Genomic DNA, 23610 nt, shown 5'->3' with positions numbered 1-23610 from the left:
CCCCACGCGGGGGAAACACTTCCGGCTCGTCCTTCAGGTGATGGCCTAACAATGAAATTTTAGGGGGTGTTGGCCACAGGTGTCACCCACTTGCACCTCTAATTTTGTTCATCTGTACCCCCTTCCAGAGAAATTGGGGTTCAGGTGCTAGAAGCCTCCACCAATGTGTAACAGGGTAGTTTTTTATGGGCAGAGTTTTTTATGTTCTGATGATGGCCTAATGATAAAATTTTAGGGGGTATTAGCCACAGGTCTTCCCCACTTGCACCTATAATTTTGTTTACCTGTATCCCCCTTTTTCAGAGAATTTGGGGTTCAAAGTGGGTAAGTGGACAGGGTAGTGTAGTATGTCATTTCTAGTTTTGTGACAGTTAGGTATAATGTTAGGGGTTGCACCTCCTTGCTATATAAGTTGCCTTGGGGGTCCATAATTTGTATGTTTAATTTCGGGCTTCTAGACACACTTACTTTTTCAACAGCAACCCTGATGTTCAATTTTCACTAAATTTTATAATTATGACCCTCATATTTTGAAAGTTAATAAAGGTGGGGAGATGAAATTTGGGGTACTGCTAGCTATGAGTGTCCCCTGTGTACCCTGAAAATTCAGGTCAGTATGACATACTGTTCAGGAGATATGGAGGTTTGTACTGGGAGAGATGTAGAGCTGCAGTGGGAGAGATGTAAGGCTGCAGTACATGACATGCAGCATTCATAAACAAACAGCGAAAGTGAAACTTTCCTAACGAATAAGTCATAGTACATGCCCATTGGTATACATCCATCGGCAGTTATTTTTCATGGGTAGTTTTTTTTCTTAGGACACCAGATTTGGCATAAAAACTGCATGGTGACAAGTAAGAAGAAAGCTGCTGCAGATGGGGAGCTGCTACACACTAATCAGAAGTAGAACTGTTCACCAGAGTCTTTAGAAATAACGCAAGTACTTTTTGGTATTGATATATGTATTTTTTACTGATATGTACTGATATATGTTTTTTTTAATGTGTTGCCTACTCTAAAATATGCATAATTAGTCTTATGTCTGATTTATGTTTTCTATAATGCCTTTGGAAAAAAGTTCTTAAATGTTTCCTTTAGGTTTGACTAGTAATAGACTCATTGATTTCAACTTACTATACCCTTTTTAATATATATAGATAGTAATGGAGATAAATAGACATTATACTATGGCAACACAAGATCCTAATAAACTGGAATGGAATAGATATAAGCAGATAGTATATTCTGACAACAGAAGATCATATCATATAATCTATATTGAACTACAACATAAATGTAATCCACTCACTACAAGGATATAAGTTTTAATTATCAATGCAAGTATGATATATATGCATGTCAATGTAAAAAATAGGTTACCTAGTTTTTCACTATATACTCAAGGTTTCCTTTTTTGTGTATTTTTGTGCCCTAAAATACTAAGCACACAGTTACAAAACTGAAGATATACTTATTATAGGAATTCCATTTGTTTCAAGACTACCCTTTGATACACTGTTACTCTCCTCTGCCATGCTATGACTACGCTTCTGGTGCTGTTGTTCTGGTTGCAGGGCCTCTGGCTTTGGAGATTTTTATTCTAATTGTATTTTCATATATGTAAGTGACTTTTTTGTTTGAGCTGTTCCTTTAAAGAGTGAGCTAATTGTTCGGTATTATGCGTATGTGTATATATATATATATATATATATTTTCTTGTTTAGAATATTTACCCCCTTTACTCCTGAGGAAGCAGACTTGGCCCTATGAAATGCGTTGAGAATAAGTGTATGTTGTAGCCCTAAATGAAAACCCCATTTTGAATCAAGGTTTCTAGGGGAAACCATATTCATTAGAAGGGTTAAAGTTGCTATGATCTATAAAATATATGAAAGTTTTATGTATTGATTTTTATTCATTTGTTTGTGTTTATTAAAATTTGAAATTTTATAACAAAGAAAAGAATGTTGTTTGTTGTATATGCTACTATAAAATCCCTGTCAGTTCTAAAATGATTTGTGCCTCTAACGCTATATCACTTGGTGCACCACTGTCTACCTGTTTACTTACTTCCTCATAAAAAGTGAATACATTTGTTTGACTACTTTTCCTGAATTCATGCTATCACTTATTCTGTCAGAAACTCCTCTATGTACCTTTCTAACTAACGAAGTTAATCTAACCGGTCTGCAGTAACTAGGTAATGAGTTTGCTCCCTTCTTAAAGCTAGGAACCACATTGGCCTTACGCCACTTCATTGGTACCATGCCAGTTAATTAAAGAGTCTTAAAAAAATAGGAACAATGGCTTTGAAATAACTTACCTCATCTCTTTGAGGACACATGGATGTTATCCATCAGGTCCTGGTGCTTTTTTAACCTTATTTTTTTGCAACTGTTTCCCAATCATATCAATTTTGAGCCTTTGTGGCTCATTTAAGGCAGTGAAATTGCTATTAGCAATTTAGACTTAAGCTCTGCCTATTTCTTTTGTGTACACAGAGCTAAAAAAAAGTGTTTAGTAAATCTGATTTTTTTTTTTATCCCAAGTTACCAAATCGGGGACATGCTTTAAGGGGCCTATATGCTCAAATCTGATTTTGAGGGGTTTTTTGCCTTACTTTCGTTTGCAATCTGTGAAGTTTTTCACATTTTATTTCCTTTTTACATATTTTGTAAATATTTTTATCATTTTGTAAATGTTTTTTATCTTTCCTGTTTTTGCTTCCTGTGTACAACCTACATTAAACCAAATCATATTATGGTCACTGCTACCTAGATTTTTTATTCATATGCACATTTGTTATAAGCTCTGCATTGTTAGAAAAAACTAGGTCCAGCAGAGTCTATAAACTGTACCATACAATTATCTTGTATTAAATCCATACATTTCCTCCATTTTGTTGTACCTATAGTGTCATTACCCCAGTCAATGCCAGGGTAAAAAACCCATTACTACTACTGTCCTTTGCAGCCCTTTCTACCTGTGCTAATAGTTGATTCTCTATTTCTTCTTTAGCACTGGGGAGCCTATAGCAGACTCCAGTAATTATCTGTGTAATATGCATCCCCATATGCAACTCAACCACAATGTCTTACGTCCTGATCAAAGAATCTTCTATGACAACCAATTGTCCACCCCTTCCAGCATTACCTTCACCACCCCTACTAGATGTGCTGCTCTTCCAGCTGTTAGGGGTAGCAGTAACATCTAGGGCTGCAACATCTGGGTTTACCATCTGCATATCTTCACATAACTTTGCAAATTTGTTGAGGTGCTCAAATCCAGGGATGGCCTTCATTTTCTGGAAGCCCCTATCACTCCCTGTAACTACAGTATCCCAGCCCCTACCTGCTCATCCCGATTACCCTTTCGACTCTCCATATCTATCCAAATAACTACCTGATCAGTGAGTAGGAGACCCCTCTCAAGGTTATCCAGTGATTTCAGTGTTGCAATGCGCTCCTCTAGATCTTTAATGCAATATTCCAGAAGGGCAACTTGCTCACATCTGTTACAGCAATATTCACCTAGGAGCTGTTGCTCCATTTGTGCATACATATAGCAGACAAGTGCAATAAAAAAAACATTCAACCTTGCTGCCACTCATTTTTCAAGTTACAATATTTATTAATTTAAGGAAGCTATAAAAGATAATGTCCAGTGTGTAGTTTCATTAAAGATTGAACTCCTTTTGTTTTTCAACTCCTGTTTTTAAATCCACTTATTCAGAGCCACATGTGTCACAAGCCACAAGTGAGCAAGCTCAAAGGAAAGTTCACTCATAACTCATATTACCTGTAAACCTTTGAGCAGTCCCCTAATTAGTGGTCAGAAACAAAGAGAAAAAAAAGCTTTTTTAAAAAAAAGGACAGATAAATATAACAGTATTTATAGGCTAATAGTGACAGAGATGATAAAAACACAGGATTTACAAATCACCCAACAGTCAAATGTCTCAAAATTTAAATTGCTTATACCCCAATATACTTAAGTTTCTTGTAACTATTTTTTTATTTTAATAAATCTAGATCAAGTTGGCTTCACAATGGGATGTAAAGCCTGTGATAACACTTTGAAAACTGTGTCTCCTATCAGTCGGACCAAAAAAATTCTATCCCCACATACCTTTTGTAAGTCGATGACAAAGAAGGCATTCAACTGGGTCAATTGGATTTTCTAACAAGAAACATTACTGCAAATAAGATTAGGCCTGGTTATGTTTGAAAGAATAGAAGCCTTTTATATGGGTCCACATGCAGTTTATACAAATAGACTGGGATGTCCTCTATACACAGTTTTGTACATCTTGGTTATGGAACATAACGCAATACAAATGATCTATTTTCGCAGATGATATTCCCCTCTATTTCTATCTATTTGTAGTTATGAAAGAATTTGATTGTATTGGAGCGTTGTGCAAGTTTACAGTTAATTATGATATTATGTCTTCGACTCTTGTGTCCTTTCTGTAATTTTCCTTTTTTATGGCAGCCCAATTCCATAAAATACTTAGGAATCTGTATAAACCCTTACTTTCCAGCATTAAGTCCAACCTCCAATCCTTTAGTGGTTTACAGAGCTCTGTGTGTGTGTCCCCTTCCAGCCTGCACTCTGTGTGTTTCCAGAGTGCCTGTGGAAGAAAATAGGCAATACTATCTTCTATCTTTTGCATTCTATCTTATATTGTAGTGTCTTCTATCTTTTGCATTCTGTCTTATATTGTAGTTTTCTGGTATTTGGACAATTGTTCAATACAGCTAGGTTTAGATTTGCAGCTGGATCAAGTGAACCTGTGCAGCATCTTGCCAGCTCCTTGGTCACTTCTATTTCAGGATTGGTCCTTAACTAGCTTCTGCAGATTTAACAGCCAGTGGCAGTAAGCAGTACTGAACCACTTACTGCCACCCCCTTTTATTCTCTATGGAGCGGTGGTGGATAGACACAAAATGTGGTGTCTGAGGTTTACTAGAATGAGGAAGTAGTGACCACACTGCAACCTCACTGCCAGTCTGATCATAGTCCTGAAGTGGACCAAACTAAAAAAAAAACATCAGGAGGTAGTACATGCAATTGCTCTTTTGTAAAAAAAAAATTAACTCCCTGGCTCCTGGTAGCTTTTTGTTTGAACTCTAAACTGTATAATGCGCTTAGTGTAGCTCTTGGCTCTGTGTGCAGCGTTTCCACATAGAGGAAGCTGCCAGAGATAATGCAACTCCTGCACACAAGCAGGGGTTACATCATCCAATGACAAAAAAGGAATTGTCCTAGACAATTGGAGACCATTCCAATATGGCCTGCAGCATGCCCACTGCATGCCAGTTGGAAGGCCACACCCAAAAATTGAAAAGTGGTGGGTGGTTAATACAATGAAACAAGTGCAGACAAGATCCTTATTATGACACCCATGCCCTTCAACTTACATCAGGGTCTATGCCTGTGTCAATGGGCTTTATACTTGTGCCATGACATCAGTTTAACATTGTTTTGAGACACTTCTGTAAACACTTTTACAGAAAATATTGGCAGGTGCATTTGACCTGCATTTATCCTTTTCTGTCCTGCATTTGCACTGCTTTAAGTGAGTTTTTAATTTTAATAGACTTCCGTGATTTTTAGTCAACATGTACACTTTTTCCTTGATCATGTATTGGGTTCCTTATTGATTTCTGTAACCAATTAAAAAAAACACACAACCAGTACTTTTGTGTCATTGTCACTAGTGGAGAATGATCTATAAAAATGCAGTTGAATATAGAAAAAAAGAATAATTTGTATTACTCTTTATTTGAATCATTATACAGAGTTCAAGCTCAGGCAAACTACTAATTACGATGTATCTGCCAAACAAACTATATTTCTGTTAACTTCTTCAGAAGTTTTAGTTCTTATTACTACTCATTAGGAGCCAAGACACACTACTAACTGTGTAGAAGGTTGGAATTTTGTGGATTGTTTTTTATGTTGATTTAAGTTAGTATCAGCTTCTTGCAAACCTGTACAGCAGAGCTTAAACTAGTGGAGGTTTAAACAGCTCATATAAAAAACATATATACATTTTTACATATATACAAAAATATCAATAGGTATTTATAGAACCCCATTAACAGACTATATCAGAATATTCGGTAGCCAAACCAGAAGGAGGACCACATGTCCACTCCCTCTTTGCTAGATGGGTATCTGCCAGAGTACTGAGCTGGGTCTCCTGCAAAAACAAATTGTCATTATCAAACAAGCTGAGCAAAAAAAAGGCCATGTCATGAATGCTTACAGATTTTATGCTGGCGACACTAATGGTAGCCACCCTTAAGCCCGCTCTGGGCACCCCTACCCAAACTCATTGTTTTTAGAGAAAGGCTCCCCAACTCATCCAAAGATTCCACTTCTGAGGGGTCTTCCTTATCAGAGAGGGCCTGAAACTTATTCTCCAGACTCACCCCAGTGTCTAGAACATTTCTTTTAGGAGCAGACTTTTTTCCTCCCCCTTTTCGTTTGCATCTCTAACCACTCCATATCCTCAGCTGACAAGACCGTTCCTTTTGACTCTTTGCTCTCCTCCAACTTCTTCTCTTTACATTGCTACTTATACCTCTCCTGGGGGCCACATGAACCCCACCTCCTCTCCTCTGCCTGCAGACACAGCTTAGCATCAGGTGTGCTCTGTCCATTGGCATCATTGTGCTGAGAGTGCAGCAGAAAAAGGTAAGGCAGGAACAATGTCATTATTCAAAGGTGGACTACAAGTCACAGCAGAATATTCAGGAACAGTAACACCCCATTCCATCAATGAAGTATCTATTGCAAGGGAGATGGAGTCAATATTTGAAACACTGGGACTACTAGTTCCACCAGTCTTAGCATGCTGCTCCCAGCGACACCCGAACCCAGCTTTGCTGTCTCATATCCCAGGGCTGTTCCTGCTTCCTCTCCTAGCTCTCAGGGCGTACACATGCTCTGCCATCTTGGTATAATAGAAGGTTTATTACGGTACTATTTATAGCATTATCACAGCTTCACCTGCACTCGCTGCTTCCATCTGACCTGGGTTAAACAGAGGTTCACCTGCATCCACTGCTTCCAACTGGCTTAGAGTAACCACAGCTTCACCTGTGTCTTGAATGTTTTCAATAATAATCTTTCTCTTAGATGTGAATGATCTCTCATACACAGTCATCCTCTTTTTCAAGACTTGTCTACATTAAACAACATTTTTAATTCAGAGCAGGAATCTGATTTAATCTCTTCATTACTTTCCTTGAGAAGGTGTCCTTGTCTTCCCCTGGTTTTGGTCCATCTGCCAGATCTTCAATAAGGCGGTGGGACTCTGCCCCTGAGTCACTGTGTTCAGGGGAGAAACCTCCCTGATCTGCCCCAGGATCAAGCATGGTCCCAGGCCTGACAGGCTGACCAGACTGGGTGCTGTGTGTGGAAGTCTCAGGAGCTCTCTCTTGCATGTCTGCACTCATTAATGTCACCAATATTATGAATCTTGACCACATCTGTTCCTTCAAAGTGAAATAGGGGAAGGACACAGGTTAACCTGGCTGTCTCTTGCTAGAGCATAGTGGAACTAGATTCCATCCCGCAATCGCTTTAACATAACATCATATAACATATCCAAAAGAAAAATACCCTAAAAATCCCAAAGTAAGATAAATAAATTCAGAGTGTGAGGATAGGGATGATAGAGAGGGAGTTCAGCCAATACTTCACCTAGTGCTTCCACACTTTTTCCTTCCACAACTTCACATGAAATGGCTCCTTCATACTGAGAACTTTTTTGCTTCTCGTACACCCCCTTTACTCTTGTTATTTGCCTTAGTCTGCTAGCTTTACTTCCATCCTGCTACAGTCTATTTATTATATAATGATTTGTAAAACAATATTTATGTTCTTTACAGAAAATGTACACATTTTGAGAAGTCTTGTAAGTCCATTTGGAAAAAACAAATACCATTTTTGAAACAGGGTTCCTGACTTGTTTCCCTTGTGTAGTTCATTTTAGGTAAAATTCGTCAAACAATATTAGTAACTATTGAACACATATTTAGATTTTCTTGGTTATGTATTTTTTCATCATTTTTAATCATGTTATATAGTGTAATCACTGATCAATAGCCTTTTGGTTTATTAAACTGGCCACAAAATGAAACCTGCATTTTAATCTATGACACGATTTTGGCCAACAGATTTCAAGCCTGCATACTATGACAAGGTAGACTCTTTCAGAGCAGGACCTACACTAAACTACACTAAACTACGGTAAGTTAACCTCCTTGATGGTTGTCATATTTTTTCCAGTTTTGGATGTCTTTTGGCAGTAGGCCTCATTCTATAAACTGTGTAATCTGCTCTACATTCATGTGGTATGCCTTTGTCTATATTATCTAGTGATTTCTATATTACTTTACTTTTATTTAAACATATTCTATTTTAAACATAATCTAATTTGATCTACAATATATCTGAACTTCATCCTTATCCTAATTTATCAAAGATTCATTGTATTTATCTAAACCTTATTTTAAATAGTTATCCAAATTTATATTAAATTTATTTTATTTTATCTTATTTTTTAAAAAAATTTTGTCAGCCTTACCTTTATTTTATTATAACACAGTTTATCCTGTTTATACAGTTTTTATAATCCTATTTTATCTGTTCCTAATTTTTTCTTTATCTTAATCTTATTTTTTTTTTTGAAACTGGATTTTTATTAAGAATTTTCATAAATATATATAACATAGTGTACAGTATACCGGATAACTACCAGTACATCAAAAAGGATCATACAAATAACATATTTAAAAAATAGCAGCAAAATGTAAACTAAACAGTATAATCCCATATGGTGAGAAAGTAAAAGATGACAAACAAACATTAACAGATGACAAATCATTAACAAAAAATAAAAATAAACAGGTAGGGTGTAAACGAGCCAATAAGGATGGGGGGGGGGGGTCACCAGAATGATGATTAATAAGAAGCTCACATAGTCAAATCAACACTTTAAAGCTGTAAATGGGCATAATAGGCATCCCAAGATTCCCAGACCTGTTCAAACTTAGCAACATTTTTTCTGAGGAGAGCGGTAAGATATTCCATCAAATGGACCTCCTGTACATGAGTATGCAAGTCCTCCAAAGAGAGGGGCTGTATGGATTTCCACTTGGCCAGGATAAAAGTATGGGCCACTACCAAAATATGTGTGATAAGCTTAGATGTGGGTTTGGGGGGGCCCGTGAAGGGCAATCCCAATAGATGGTGGAGTGGGTCAAGGGAGAACCGTTGCTGGGTCACTTCTGTGATTAGCCTAATATCCCTGTCCCAATAGGTGTAAATAGTGGGACAGAACCAAAAAATGCTGGTCCCATGCTGGGATCCACATCTCCAGCAAAGCGATTCTGCAGCTGGCAACAGCCTGTGCAGCATACCCGGCGTGTGATAATCTTATATTTTTTTAACCATTTTTTATTAACGAATGATTCAGTAAATAACAATATTAACAATACAGCAATCATGGTTACAGCAAAAAAGGTAACACAGCATATACAAATATTCAAAGAAACATATATAAAAAAAAAAACAAAAAAAACAGGCATGCGAATATGCACATGAAAAATATGGAAGAAAGAGAAGTAGTTACACAATCTTGTTAACAATGTCAGAAGTTTCCAATTTAAGTATCATCCATACCCACAGGAAGATCATTATCTAAAATATATAAAAAGTATACCAAGAGGTATGTTCAAAAGTATTCATAATCTGATGCTTTATTGAGTGAGAGTGAGTCTCTATGTAAGATTTCAGTAAGATTAAGTAAGATGTTTCAAAAAATTTTGCAACCTTAGTTTCTTTATCCAGAGATGTTTCAATCCCAGCCATTCTGAAAACATATTCTAATTTTTTCTTAAAAAGCCTGAGTGTCGGTGGATGTGAGTCTAACCATTTATGTAACATTGTGGGTACCTAAAACAGCCCATTCCCAGGATCAGCGGGACATAATTAGTCAAAAAAGAAGTAATATTATTATTATTATTATTATTATTATTATTATTAATAAACATGATTTATATAGCGCCAACATATTACGCAGCGATGTACATTAAATAGTGAGCCACCTCTTGCTAGATTTTGCTACGTTTTTAAAATTTTGGGGGGCGATTGGTGGTAATCTATTTTTATCCAATTTTATCCTAATCTCAACTTTACATTTAACTAACTATATCTTTACTTGCCTTAATCCTGTTTGAAAAAATCTTATCTCAACCCTTTTTTTATTTATTTTCTCTTTTGTTGGGGGGGGGGGAGGTGTAATTTTTTTTTAACCTAAATAATCTTATCTTACTTTAAAATAAAATAATTTATCTTAATTCTGTCTGAACTAATCTTACATATTGAAGGCTTTTACAGCTATATGCACATGCATCCTTATGAGAAGATTGCTGTTTAAATGAATACTTTTTGTGACAGTTTTTGTTAAAGAATTTGAAGCTAAAGTTTCTTTCTAGTATTTTATTCATTTACTTTGCCAGAAAAAAAAAGCTGTGTGTAATGCGCCTGGGTGCACAAACCACAACCAACCCCAGGATTTCCTTTAACAACCTTTATTGCCTAATTTAGATACAGCCTGAGGCAAAACACAAGATGGTCAGTCCGATAAAGTAAGGTACAGAAGTATGGGGCAAAGGTGTAGTCAGGGACAATCCCAAGTCAGGGCAGGCAGAGTTCATGCAAAGGTCAGTAATCAGGCAGGGTCACTGTTGGTAACAAGTCTGAGCTGGTGGCAAGACAATAGAGGTTTAACACGGTAATCCAATACAAGAACGCACCCAAGCACACCGTGACACAGAGGCTAAAATGGGCAAGGGTGCTAATGACAGGTCTCATTAAACGGGCAGACTGCCCAACCACATTGCGACACCTGACGCTATTGTATAGGATGAATTAATTGAGCAATAAATCCCCTGCGGCCGATTTGGCAGCAGGAAATTCGAGCTAAACATGCCCCGCCCCGCAGCGAGGCAGCCAACTGCCCCTCCCCCGTTGGGGGTTCAAGAGGCGCGCATAGTAGCGCGCTTGCCTCTTTCAGCATTGACCCTGGACCGTGCTGTGCTGCGCAGCACAGGAATGCTGAGGATGTGTGCAGCACTGCACACGTTCGCAGGGATGCTGTTTGGCCAAACAGTAGTTCGGCTGGAACAGATCCCTCCGCCAGAGCGGAGAGGCGCGCTGCTAGCGGCGGCATTGGCCACGTTGCCTGCTGCGGCAGCTAAAAGTTTGCAGCCGTGTCCCAAAATGACAGGAGCTCAGCCTAGCTAGAGATTTGTTTGGCCAATTTGGCCAGCCTGTTAGATTGGCTGCACATAGGTAAACAAAGGGCCTGACAATTTGGGGCAATCTGTTCATACTAAACAAAATGAGGTAATGTAAGTTTTTTTATTTTTGCAAACTAATACTAAATAAAAAAACAGTGTGCAGCCTCCCTCACTTTGGCAAAACCAGACTCCTGCCTATCTGGAACCTAAGTACTCATCCCCACAATGTGACCCCAGTGCTGTGAGGGTCTGTGGGGAAAGAACTAATCAGAATCTGAAATCCCCCTTTAATAGGAGGAACCCCGGATGTTTTTCCCCTCAGGAATGAGTTTAGGTATACATAATACCCTTACACATTCCTTAAAAAGGTTAAAACCTCCCTAGAAATAAGGAGACAACACTCCTTTTTATCTAATACAATAATAATGAATTAATGACCTTTGCAAAGTCCAGTGGTGTTCAAATATTAGATCCGACGAATATTTTTCCAGATATGATTGTACCCAATATAAAATAAATTGTTACCCAAAAATCCTCTCCTATTAGGATGATGTAATTGGCACTGTGAAAATAAATGATACCACAGATATGTCTATACAGATGCCATTCAGATGTGTATAATCTGTTCAAAGTCTATGATATTATCTCCATTTTCATCTGTATGGATAGAAATCAGTGGTCATGGATCCATGAGTTCTGCAGGGGCAAGGAATAAGATTTCTCTTTGCAGTTCATCAGACCATAAAAAACCCACCGTATACCTTCAATGCCAGTACCCTTGGAAAAAGAATGATAACCATGGTTAAATAAATAACTCATAAAGAAAATCAAAATAAATAATTAAACCATTAGCTGTTTTATTAAAGGATGTATATTACATACCTCAATGATATGAGCAATAACTGCCCTGCAGAGGGGACAGCATGGTCTTTCCTCTGTCAACCACTGGAGGCAGGCATGGTGGAAAATGTGGGAGCAGGCTAGTAGCATAACCTGCTCAGATGGTATCAGATGTTCCTGTAGGTGATTCAACACAACAAAAACACAAAAAGAGAAAACTGCAATCTGCAATCTGCAAAAAGTCTCAGCCAAAATGCTTTCTTTACATACATTAGAATACATTGTGGCCACCAATAGCCAGTCGTCCCAATTGACATTTTTGAAAAAATGACAGTTATTTGGTATGTCCATAGAGCAGCCTGTCTTCCGAGACACTTTACAACCCACAGAGCATGTGTGCCCCAATTGTATGCTACGACATCCCAGTTGACAGACAATGGCCTTGTCTAACAGGACATTTATTAAAACAATGATGGTTATTTGGTGTGTCCATGGAGATCAACCTGTATGTACAAAGCCTTACAATCCAGCAAGCACAGGGGGCAAAATTGAGTAGGATTGCCCTCTCATTTCCATTTGTTGCTACTCATATTTGCGTAGACATAGTATTATACTGCCCTATTGGAGAGAGCTTTTGCTAGTGTGATGCACTTCAGTGGCGAGTGCACCATTTGTAGGAGGCAGCATTGAATGGGACGTCCTGTCATCCATGTGCCTGCCCATCATTGAGCACACATTTCATAATATGATATAATATATATACATATATGTAATATTATATATATTAAAAAAAAAAATTATATATATATATATATATATATATGTATATATACACACACACACACACACACACACTTTATGTTCATGGTGGGCATATATGGATATGTACAGTTTTTTTCTGTGGAATTGTTTTACATAACTTTTATTGTATTTGTTAATAAAACCTATGGGGTTTATGAATGACTGAAAGCTGTTACCCTAAAAATCCTTATTTGTTAAACATGATTTTATGAATTAGTTTGGGATTAGGTTCAAATTTTTGAGTCCCAATATTACATATATCTGGATTTACATGTATACACAGGAAACATTACCACCCTGAAAACGATGCATGATTTTCACCTGTGAATCTTTTGAGCTGTTTAGACACTCCTTAAAATTTCCAGACAGAAGCCAGACAGCTTCTTCAGCAGGAAAAAAACGAAATAGTGGATGGTGCCTTTATAGGAATAAATGGGTTTGTGTTGCATCTGAGCAAAACAAGGATCTGCCCAGCTTGAAGACTTAGCTCTATGGCTTTGGAGGGGTCAAAAAAAATATAACCATACTAAACACTTTTACTGTACAGAATGATACACTTTGTATCATTTTTGTTACATGAAAGTACTACCTGTAAACATGAGGTTATTGAAAGAAGAATCATTTTTTACTACTTCACTGTTTAGTAGGTTAAGCTGTCCAACAGAACTTTCAGTCATATTGGTTCAAACAAACCATAAAACCAATTTGGCTGAAACTCTTTAATTAAAATTAAAAAAAATGTGGCTGTAGCTCCTTAAAAAGTTTTAGCTGAAGTTGACTTTTGAATGACACTAAGCTCAATCTCTTTTTCAAATTCTGCCATTCCACTGGATAGGAGTAGTTGGGAACCACCTTGTGCAGACGGTTATGGCTGCAGTCTATTGCAGCAGAATTCCTGAACATAACATGAGCTTCTGTCTGTCCTTAAATGGCCAGCTTCTTTTTTTAATTTGAATGCAACTGCCTTTAACCACAAATAACAGAGGATGTAAAGTGGTTCAAAGCAGTTGTGGTTGCTGCTGGAGCACTGAGATGGCCCTAGTGTTTATTCATCACCTGGAAAACGTTGAATCGCAGCAAACTGCAACCACCCACATGACACAGGGGGGTAAGAATAGTTGCGGTCAAATCTTCTGGCATGAGTAACTAGAGATGGTCAATTTTTCACATTTTTTTGTAACAGTGTGCTCACCCTGGAGACAAGGTAGACATAGATGGATGTGTAGTTTTTAATGAACACTACAGTACAGTTGTTTTAATACACACAGTAATGCCAGCCTGCATATCTGTTTTCTTTTGAGCATTGGGGTATATTAATGAACAAGTTACATTTGTTCAGCAAAAGTACTTGCTTTATGTAAACAGAGACTAGTGAATGGACTTGAGGTTAACTGGAGGTAGGTGAAGGTATTTTATTGTACTTAAAAGATAATAAGTAGAAATGAAACTGATACAAGTGAAAACCACTCACATCCCTCCCTCCTGCAGATTAATATACATTCTACATTACATGTCACCAGTAAGGGGACCCCAACTGAACCTTGTTAACTTGAGGTCTCAGCTGAGTACAAAATTTACAGCATATGGCATTTTTATTTCTTTTGTGGCCGGAACTTGATCTCTGTGGACTTCAGCGAGTAAAAATTGCCTTTAAAACTGTACCAAATTATGCCTTTACCCTTCACCTTGTGGCCCCCCCTAAGGTACTCCCCATTCAAGTTGGAAAGGTGGCAAGCTTCAAACCACCAGCCTGATTTGAAATATTCAGCACAGCTTTTCTCCTTAGTGATGCTCTTGTCATTGTTCTGGTCTTTAGTAGAAAAGGCTTGATCCTTTTGTGTTCCGAGTGAATTCCCTGGCCAGGAAAAAAAAAATCAATGACTACACCATAAGATGTAAGAGAAATATTCAGAATAAAAATCTAGAAGCTGTAAAAAGTACTATTTGTGACTTATGACTACTACCGTCATCCTTGTTTCAGGGGAGGGGCTTCACCTTTTTTAAATTACAAAATTAACATTTTTACTTTATTTAAATTGCTGTCTACCCTTTTATGTAAGGAAAACATTTTTGTTTAGGTCCCATTTAAGCTAAGATGACGCCATCAGCGTAATATACTACATATATATACACACACACACATTGCCTTTAAACAATCAGTATAATTTAAACATTTCCTTTAAATTACCAGCAGTGCCCCTCATGAATGAACCATAGCGCAAGGTGTACTGATTCTCTTCTCCCTCTATTCGGAAGTTGCTATACAAAGCGTAGGTATGATTTCCCTCAAAGTCTTCTAAATCAAAGCGCAGTTCACAGGTCTCTGTAACAATACAGAACAGGGTGAAGGAAGGAAATAACAAACTAGATTCTGAGCAATGAATGGAGGTTGGCCAGTCATAACAAGCTCATGGGTGCTTTTGCAAACCCGTGGAACTTCCCCTAATGGGTCAGAGGAGCACTGACCCAGATTGAAAGGTGCTTTGACTGAAAACATTGAGCATTAGTTTGAGTTGAACTGTTTTAACAAAAGCTTAATTCTAACTGGTCCTGATTTGGAGAGACTGTCCCCCTTAGATTTAAATCTCTCTCTTTTAAGGACATTTTTACACCTCTATAAAACATGTATTTAATCTACAAACATTTTTTCCACTAAAACATTCATGTAGTTTATTATTATTCTAATATAATGGAAACATATTAAGACACTCTAATCAATCATATTTTAAGTATTATTTGCATTGTCTACAAACTGGGATGGGGTGGAGAAGTGTAATTGGCCTACATCTATTGTGTACTTGTATACCATACAAAATTGAAAGAGGCAATAGGATGGGAGGGGTAAAATATGAAGTGTAAGTTATTCCATACTGAGAGAAATGTGAGGGCTGCCATTATTAAACTAAAAATGCTATGTTGGTCATTGACCTATACCAAACAATGAGAAAGAGTAAAGTCAGCTCTTCCAACATACATATTTGTTCTGACTGTGTGACTCAAAATACTAAAGCCATTAGATAAGCAGGACAACTACGCAGCTACCATTTTTAGAAGGAGAGCAACAATGGCATCTTCTATGTTTTTGCCTAATGTGGCATTTTTGGACCAGCTGTCACTGGGAGCATAATGTGGTCTACTAACCAGTTGAGGTTAACCGACGGATATTTGCATTTCCAAGCCAAAATTCACTCAGCTGACTTCCAAACCCAAGCTCATAGCTGTTCCAGTTGCGGTCGAAATCCACTGATCCATCTCTACGCCTCTGAAATACCTAGAGAAGAGGTTATAAAAGTGCTAACACCAAAACCTTATAGTTGTTTTTTTTGCACTTGTGTTAACATTTGTAGGCCTGTTCAGATTGAGAAGCACATGTTCTGTGACCATAGGACCAGAGTCGTGGCCATTGGACACAGCAACATATTAGTCATACAGACTACGAGCAATATACTGCCTCGAAGTACTATCTCTAGGATATGCCCTCTGGAAAGTGGAAAACATAAACCAACAGTTCCTACTTTCATACACAAGACATACACATGCTCTACAAAAGGGTGCCAGATACAAACAGCCTCCTAGCCTAAAAGGAAGCTTTCACCCAAGAGAGACACAACATATTAGGTGCTGGTTGTGCCAAGGAATAGAACATGTGGCTTATAATTGTGCCATAGTACATAAGGGCTATCAAATCTGACATTAGGGGGCACATGTCACTATCAGCCAAATCTGTTCTTGCAGTACACTGAGTAACTGATACTGGAAGGCAGATATGTTCTACTAAACTAGAAGGACAACTGATAGAGGGACTATTAGATTCCGGAAATCTCATCACTTTGGTTTATGTTAAATGTACCCTGAATAGTTTGAAAGAAAAATGCAATGTGAGACATTGACTGGCAGGATTGTGGACAGTGTATATCTGTACATAGGTTTCTCACGTACACATGGAGAAGGGCTCCAGAGTCTATCACTGGTAGGATGAAATCAAACTTGTTTTCTCAGAACCTTAATTTTTGTTTTGGGTCTTGGAACCAAGAGCCTTTGTCAAGCTTCTGGAAAACAGCTGCTATCCCTAGGTCTACACATTACTCCTTAGTGAGACCTCATTAGTCTCAGCTATGGACAGACATTAATAACTGCAAGGTGACTAATGCTCAGCACTATTTTTCTCTACCTCTCTGCTGTAGAAGCATGCTGCTGTGTGAAAAGGTTTGACAGAATACCAAAAAGATACATGTTGCCTGGTTGTTTCGGGTAGCACACTTTTAGGAACTAATTTAGGCCTGATTTGTAGCTCAATAGGCAGATTTTGTGTTATGCTTTGAATGTGTTCTACAATGGTCTTCTGCATTGAAATTGTGTTTGTTTGCTACCTCACTGAGATAAAGTATAATAATATAAAAAATATTAAGTTGTATTTACTACAACATGTATATTTAAAAGTCTATGTGTTCTCTCTCAATATATTGTCAGAGCAGCAGTACATGAATCATTCTCAGTAGCAAAATTTGATGTCTTACAATCCAGCCTCCTCCATCGGTATCCATATCGCACAAGACAGCTAACGGTCGACGGCCATCAGGATATATTGTGTACCATCCACTAAGATAAAAACCATTATCCAGCAGCTGCTTACAGTTTGTGGCACCTATAAAAAACACTGTTGTGTAACTAAGTTCAGTTTCTAATTTAGGACAGCCACATATTGCATATTTTTTTCCATTGTGCTTGCTAGGCTCCTAACATTTTTGAGCACATTTTATTTTTTGATATGATATTACAGAAATGATAGTGTTAAACCTACATTAAGGTACAGCTAAACCCTAAATTCCATATATTTCAGCTTACCAGACATTAGATGTGCTTGCATTAGTGTTCATAATATAGAAGTACAGTAAATACCTGTTGATTCTGCGAGAAAGCTTACATCATTGTAAATTCCTGTGCATTTCATTGTCCTGGTTTACAGTGATAAATATGAAAAAAAGAGGGTTTCCATTCTAAAATGCTAGAAGGAATTTGTAGGAAAATCGAATATGCATCCTATCCTTGTTCTTCTCAGTGTCTTTGTTGTTTATTCCTCTTTTACAAAAGACTGCAGTTTTTTTTCTCAGGTCTCAGGCCTCTCATCTGACACAAGCCTGGAAACCCACAATATATCATTACATGCTCTTTTCTTGTAAGCAAACAGGAGGACTGAAGAGTGTTGAAAAGAACATCACAGGGAACTGGTGATATGATTGGTGACATCATCTCATGTACTTACCACTAAATTCTTTAGGGCATGAGACACCTTGGATACCTTTGTCACCTGAGAAGTAAAAATAATGGTGGTTAGGATTTACATTGCAAAAAAAGGCAATGCCCCTGATTCATCAAGCAGAATCGGATTATCGGTCGCGCATTCGTATTAGCGATCCGGAATCGTACGCGGTCGCGCTATTCAGCAACGGAAAAAGCTCGCGCACGGAGCCGCGCTTATCCGACAGCTTTTTTTCGCGCTTCCAGCGAGCGCGGATTTCATTGATGAATCAGGGGTAATGTGTCAGGGTTTTATAATAACAGAGACTTAGGTGTTTTTTTTCTTTAGAACTTGAAAATTTGTATTTGCCTAGAAAGGACCACTGGAGAAGAGGACAAAGGATCAAACTCTGCAGGAAGAGTAAGAAAAGCCTTGGACATAAAGCTTGTAAGGAGCTGAGGAATTTTGCTGAGTCTTGAAGTGAATTATTTTTGTGCTTTTGTTATGTTTTGTAGATGATTGAATTATGGTGAAACTAGTTGTACTCTTCTTATCAGTAAACTAATGTCTGCTTCCCCCCTTTTTGCTAGGAAACTCTCCCTTTCCTTCCTTCGGCCATTTATTTGTTACCTTGACAAAAATATCTTGTTCTAAGAGAACCACAAGGACATTTGTCATGTCTGCTAATTGTCTGTAGTCATTGTCAGCATGCTTCATACTGTCTAGGGGGAATACATTTGGGGGAGTCAGAAATGGAAAAGGATCTGGGGGTTCTGGTAGATCATAGACTTAATAACAGCATGCTATGCCAAGCTGCAATATCTAAAGCTAGTAAAGTACTTTCTTGTATTAAAAGAGAAATAGACTGCAGAGATGGAGACATAATCCTGCCCCAGTACAAAGCATTGGTCAGACCACATCTGGAATATGCAGTCCAGTTTTGGGCACCAGTTCACAAAAAGGACATTGTGGAATTGGAGAGAGTGCAGAGAAGGGCAACTAACTTAATTAAAGGAATGGATGAGCTCAGCTATGAGGAGAGATTAGCTGAACTGAATCTATTCTCCCTTGAGAAGAGACGTTTAGGGGGGGATATGAGCACCGTGTATAAATATATAAATGGTCCATATAGAGAACTCTCTTCCCCATTATTCACTTTGAGATCATTACAAAGAACAAGAGGGCACTCTTTGGGTCTGGAGGAAAAGAAGTTTAAGCTCTGGAGAAAAAAATTAAGTTTTGTGTGCAACAGGTCACATCCCTGGGAATGCTTTTATCCCCAGGATCCCGGCTGCTATCCCCCAGATGTGTATATGCCATTACCAGTCTGCCTTGCCCACAGACAAAGAAACAGCTGCTCGGTTTTCTTAGCATGATCAATTTTTGCAGACACTGGATCCCTGACTGCTCGTATTGGGACTCACAGCTCTGTCCCAGTACCACCCCCAGTGCCCCTAATAACATTCAATGGTCTGATGAAATGACTAAAGCATATGTGGTGTTAAATGAATACCTGCAAGAGAGAATTGTAAAACCATGGCTGCTGTGCTTGCTCAGATGCATGGAGGTAAATTGAGGTCTGTGGCATATGTCTCTAAGACACTGCCTGTTACTGTGCAGGGCATGGCAGTCTGTCTGCATGTGCTGGGAGCATGTGCAATGGCTGTAGAAAGTGTCTCACTTCAAACTTTGGGTCACGAGACGATACTTTACACATCCCTTGCTGTACTACACTTGCTTAAGAATTTAACCACTCAACACATAACAGCACAAAGGTTGTCTGTTTATGAAGTTATCCTAACATCCATTGCAGGATTAAGTGTAAAATATGCTTCTGCTACCAGCGGTTCTATCGCTGTGCTCAATGCCCTCAATGCCGGAGGATGAAGTGCCAGAGTCACACTCATGCATCACTGAAATACATAACACATCAACACCATGTTCAGACTTATCCACAACACCCATTCCTCTAGCAGAGTATGTTTTTGTAGATGCTCAGGACCCTCTGACAAAACTTATTTAGCTGGATATGCCATGGTACATCTCCCAGACACAGTCCTTAAAGCTGCCCCACTCTCTGTTAACTCTTCCCAAGCAGCAGAATTGATAGCTCTCACCAAAGCCTGTGAAATTATGGTAGGAAAAGCTGTAAACATATTCACTGACTCCCGCTATGCATTTGGAGTCGTACATGATTTTGGGGCCATTTGGCAGCCAGGAGGTTTTACCATAGCTGATGGCAAAACCCATTTAGCACGCTGCATTAATTTCAAGATTTTTACAACACACTTCTTCTTTTTACAGCACACACTTCTTCCAATTCCTTCAATGCCAGGGGCAACAGACTTCCATGCCAAAGCCACTGCTCAGTCTACCATACCCACCACTAGTTCCCCCCCCGATACACTTCTGCTCGCCATCCCAGCTTCCACCGAAACCAACACACTTCTAACACAAATATAGACCTTCGTCACCCCACAGGACATTGAATTCTGGGAAAAAGAAGGATTGACCTTAGATTCATTTGGAATCTGGTCAAAAGGAGGGATAGTAGGGCTGCCCCAAAAAGATGTACCCCTCATTGTTTTTCAAATCCATGGTATAGGACACAAAAGCAATAAAACCACAACACAAGAAATAAACAAGGGATTTTGTGCCCAAAAAAAAGGAACATACACAAGCCATACTTTCCTGTTGTTTAACGTGTGATAGAAATAACATGCAAGGAAAGAAAGCAGGAAAACATGAACATTTGTTACCTCCACAGGGTCCATTTCAAGAATTACGAATTGACTTTACACACATGCCAAAGGCTTCCAACTAATGGGTAGAAGCTTTTGTAGTCAGGAAAGAAAATGCAAGGAGATTAGCTAGGATAATATGCAAGAAGATCATCCCCAGATTTGGATGCCAAGTGGGAATAAGCTCAGACAATGGCATTCCATTCACTTCTAAAGTCACACAGGAAATTTCAAAAATCATAAACATAGAATGGAAGTTCCACATCCCATATCACCTCCAGAGTGCTGTAGTAGTAGAAAAGGATGAATAGGACATCAAAGGACAAACTTAGGAAAGCATCTGGAGGGACATTCCATATGAGGGACCAATACCTACCAGCCATACTAGCAGAAATAAGAATGATACCCAATCCAGTTAAAAAGCTATCACTCATTGAAATTTTAATGGGACGCCCATTCCCCATACCTTGGGCCAAAGAACCCCTTATCTTACTACCAGGAGACTTACAACAAATTCAGGATCAATACGTAGCTCAGTTAATTGAAAAATTGAACAGCAACTATGGAGATATCTCTCTCTTTTTTCCTCTCCCTACAGATCAACCGACGCACCCATTCAAGCCCGGAGACGTAGTGTGGTTAAAGCTCTGCACAAGCACAAATCCTTGGATCCGCCCTTTGGACCTTCAGTCACCGTGCAAGCCATCACTAGAACAGCCATGCTGACCAGTGGAGGACCCACCTGAATACACGCTTCAAGAGTGAAGAGTATAGTGACTAGACTGACTTCCTTGGTAACATATGGGAACGTCTTGCCAAAGAAATAAATAATAGCTCTAGTTTTTTCTTATCTGATATGCATAGTACTCAAGATAAGTTAACGTCTTGTTTGATTGCTGTCTCCACTCCAATCAACATACTGCTTAGAGTCTTTAGCAATATCTACAATGACACCGATGTTACTGAGAGTGATATACATTATCTTCATAACCTGTAAAACTTTTGCAAAAACTGTAAAACCTATGATTTCCCAGAAAAAATTTTGATATTTAGACATACTATAAATATTACCCAGGGAGATGTATGTTACCATATGACTTGTAACCCTTCTGAAATACCCCACTGTAGGATATTAGCATTACAGAAAGTCACAAACTTTCAAAATTCTACATCTCATTCTTTTCGCTTATGTACTTCAATTAAAAAGGATTGCACAGGTGTTCATAACCCTATGCTCTGTAATTCCACTCAACTGTCCCCTATCCATTATCAACGTGGTAAATTATCACACAGGCTGGTTGTGGTCCTGTGGAAACTTATAATTATGTCTCTGCTAACATCTACCGAGGGCCCTGTACTTTCTCAAGAATGGCCCTAACCATGGGTCAGAAGAAACAACTAACACCCATGCGTATAAAATGTTCCCCCCTAGCCCTAAATGACACATGTTCAGCTGACCTACATTTACAACCTAAAACAGAAGTTGTGGCCTTAGCTGCTTCAATCGCAGGTGTCCCAGGACTCTCAGTAGCTACATACACTGACCTCACACCCCTGTCTTATATAGTAGCAATAGGACTTAATAACACTTCCCTTGCCCTATCCGGATTATTGACTGATTATATTAACGCTAAGAAAGGCATCCTACAAAATAAAGCAGCCATTGACTATTTGTTACTTAAACATAATATTGCTTGTGAACATTTTGCAGGAATGTGTTGTTTTAACATGATGGATCATTCAGAATCTGTCCACAATGTGATTAACACTCTTAAGGATCTTGCTCAGGATATTAAACAAAATAGCGGTTTAGGGTTGTTTGACTGGTTATGGAATCTATTTCCCAACATTGGATTATGGATTAAGCTATTTATAGCTTTTATCTTTATTATCATTGGTATCTTTGCATGCTGCTGTGTACAATGTACTCCTAAATTATTGTCAATATGCAAATCAAAAATCACTCAGCTCCCTCAAGTTATGTATGCCCAAACTGTCTATTTGTATGTAAACGAACAGAAGTATGAGGCCAAGTAGTTATCCTTTATTGAAGGATAAAAAGAGGGAATGTAAGGAGCTGAGGAATTTCGCTGATTCTTGAATTTAATAATTTTTGTACTTTTGTTATGTTTTGTAGATGATTGAATTATGTTGAAACTAGTTGTACTCTTATCAGTAAACTAATGTCCGCTCCCCCTTTTTGCCTTTCTTCCCTTCGTCCATTTATCTGTTCCCTTAACAAAAATATCTTGTTCCAAGACATTTGTCATGTCTGCTAGTTGTCTGTAATCATGTGATCATGCACTCGTCATGTCTTTGAACTGTTATATAAACTGTCTGCAAAGAATAAAGTTTTGAGAGTTATCTAACTACACATTGAGTTGCATGTGTTACTCACTCTACCAGCACTGTAAACAAAAGTCATCAGAAAGAGGGACAATTAATCTGGGATCAATAGGAGATCACCGTAACAAAGCTCATCTCCATAAAAATGAGATATTTAATCCTAGCCCTCCCTGATCCATTACATAAATCACAGAACAAATAGGACAAATTGAAAAGATTTTTCGGCAACATATAACCAGCTGGGGTGACTGGTCAACTCAGAAAATTCAGGCAGTTGTTTCTAGTGAAAAAATCACTTTGTATAACTTAATTTGTAAAT

The 23610-nt window shown here is 38.3% G+C and overlaps 1 protein-coding gene and 1 long non-coding RNA gene across 2 annotated transcripts in view; one reads left to right on the top strand and one right to left on the bottom strand.

The window, feature by feature from the left end:
* Positions 1-737: 737 nt before the first annotated feature.
* LOC140344364 (uncharacterized) lies at positions 738-23317 on the top strand. The gene is made up of 2 exons (XR_011923557.1): positions 738-953; positions 21544-23317. It is a non-coding gene; the product is annotated as an uncharacterized lncRNA (long non-coding RNA).
* Positions 14353-23610, bottom strand: part of LOC140344363 (ficolin-1-like) — a 37403-nt gene continuing 28145 nt past the window's right edge. The window contains exons 6-10 of the mRNA XM_072431485.1: positions 18229-18273; positions 17483-17610; positions 16107-16236; positions 15154-15288; positions 14353-14820 (exon numbers count right to left, since the gene is read on the bottom strand). Coding sequence (XP_072287586.1) covers positions 14558-14820; positions 15154-15288; positions 16107-16236; positions 17483-17610; positions 18229-18273 — 701 coding nt within the window. The 3' untranslated portion in view covers positions 14353-14557. The remainder of the gene's footprint in view (positions 14821-15153; positions 15289-16106; positions 16237-17482; positions 17611-18228; positions 18274-23610) is intronic.

This window comes from Pyxicephalus adspersus, chromosome Z (genome assembly GCF_032062135.1).
Source record: "Pyxicephalus adspersus chromosome Z, UCB_Pads_2.0, whole genome shotgun sequence".
In the NCBI taxonomy this organism is placed as follows: Eukaryota; Metazoa; Chordata; class Amphibia; order Anura; family Pyxicephalidae; genus Pyxicephalus; species Pyxicephalus adspersus.
Note: the sequence above shows the minus strand (reverse complement) of the source record. Positions and strands in the feature narration are given on the sequence as shown.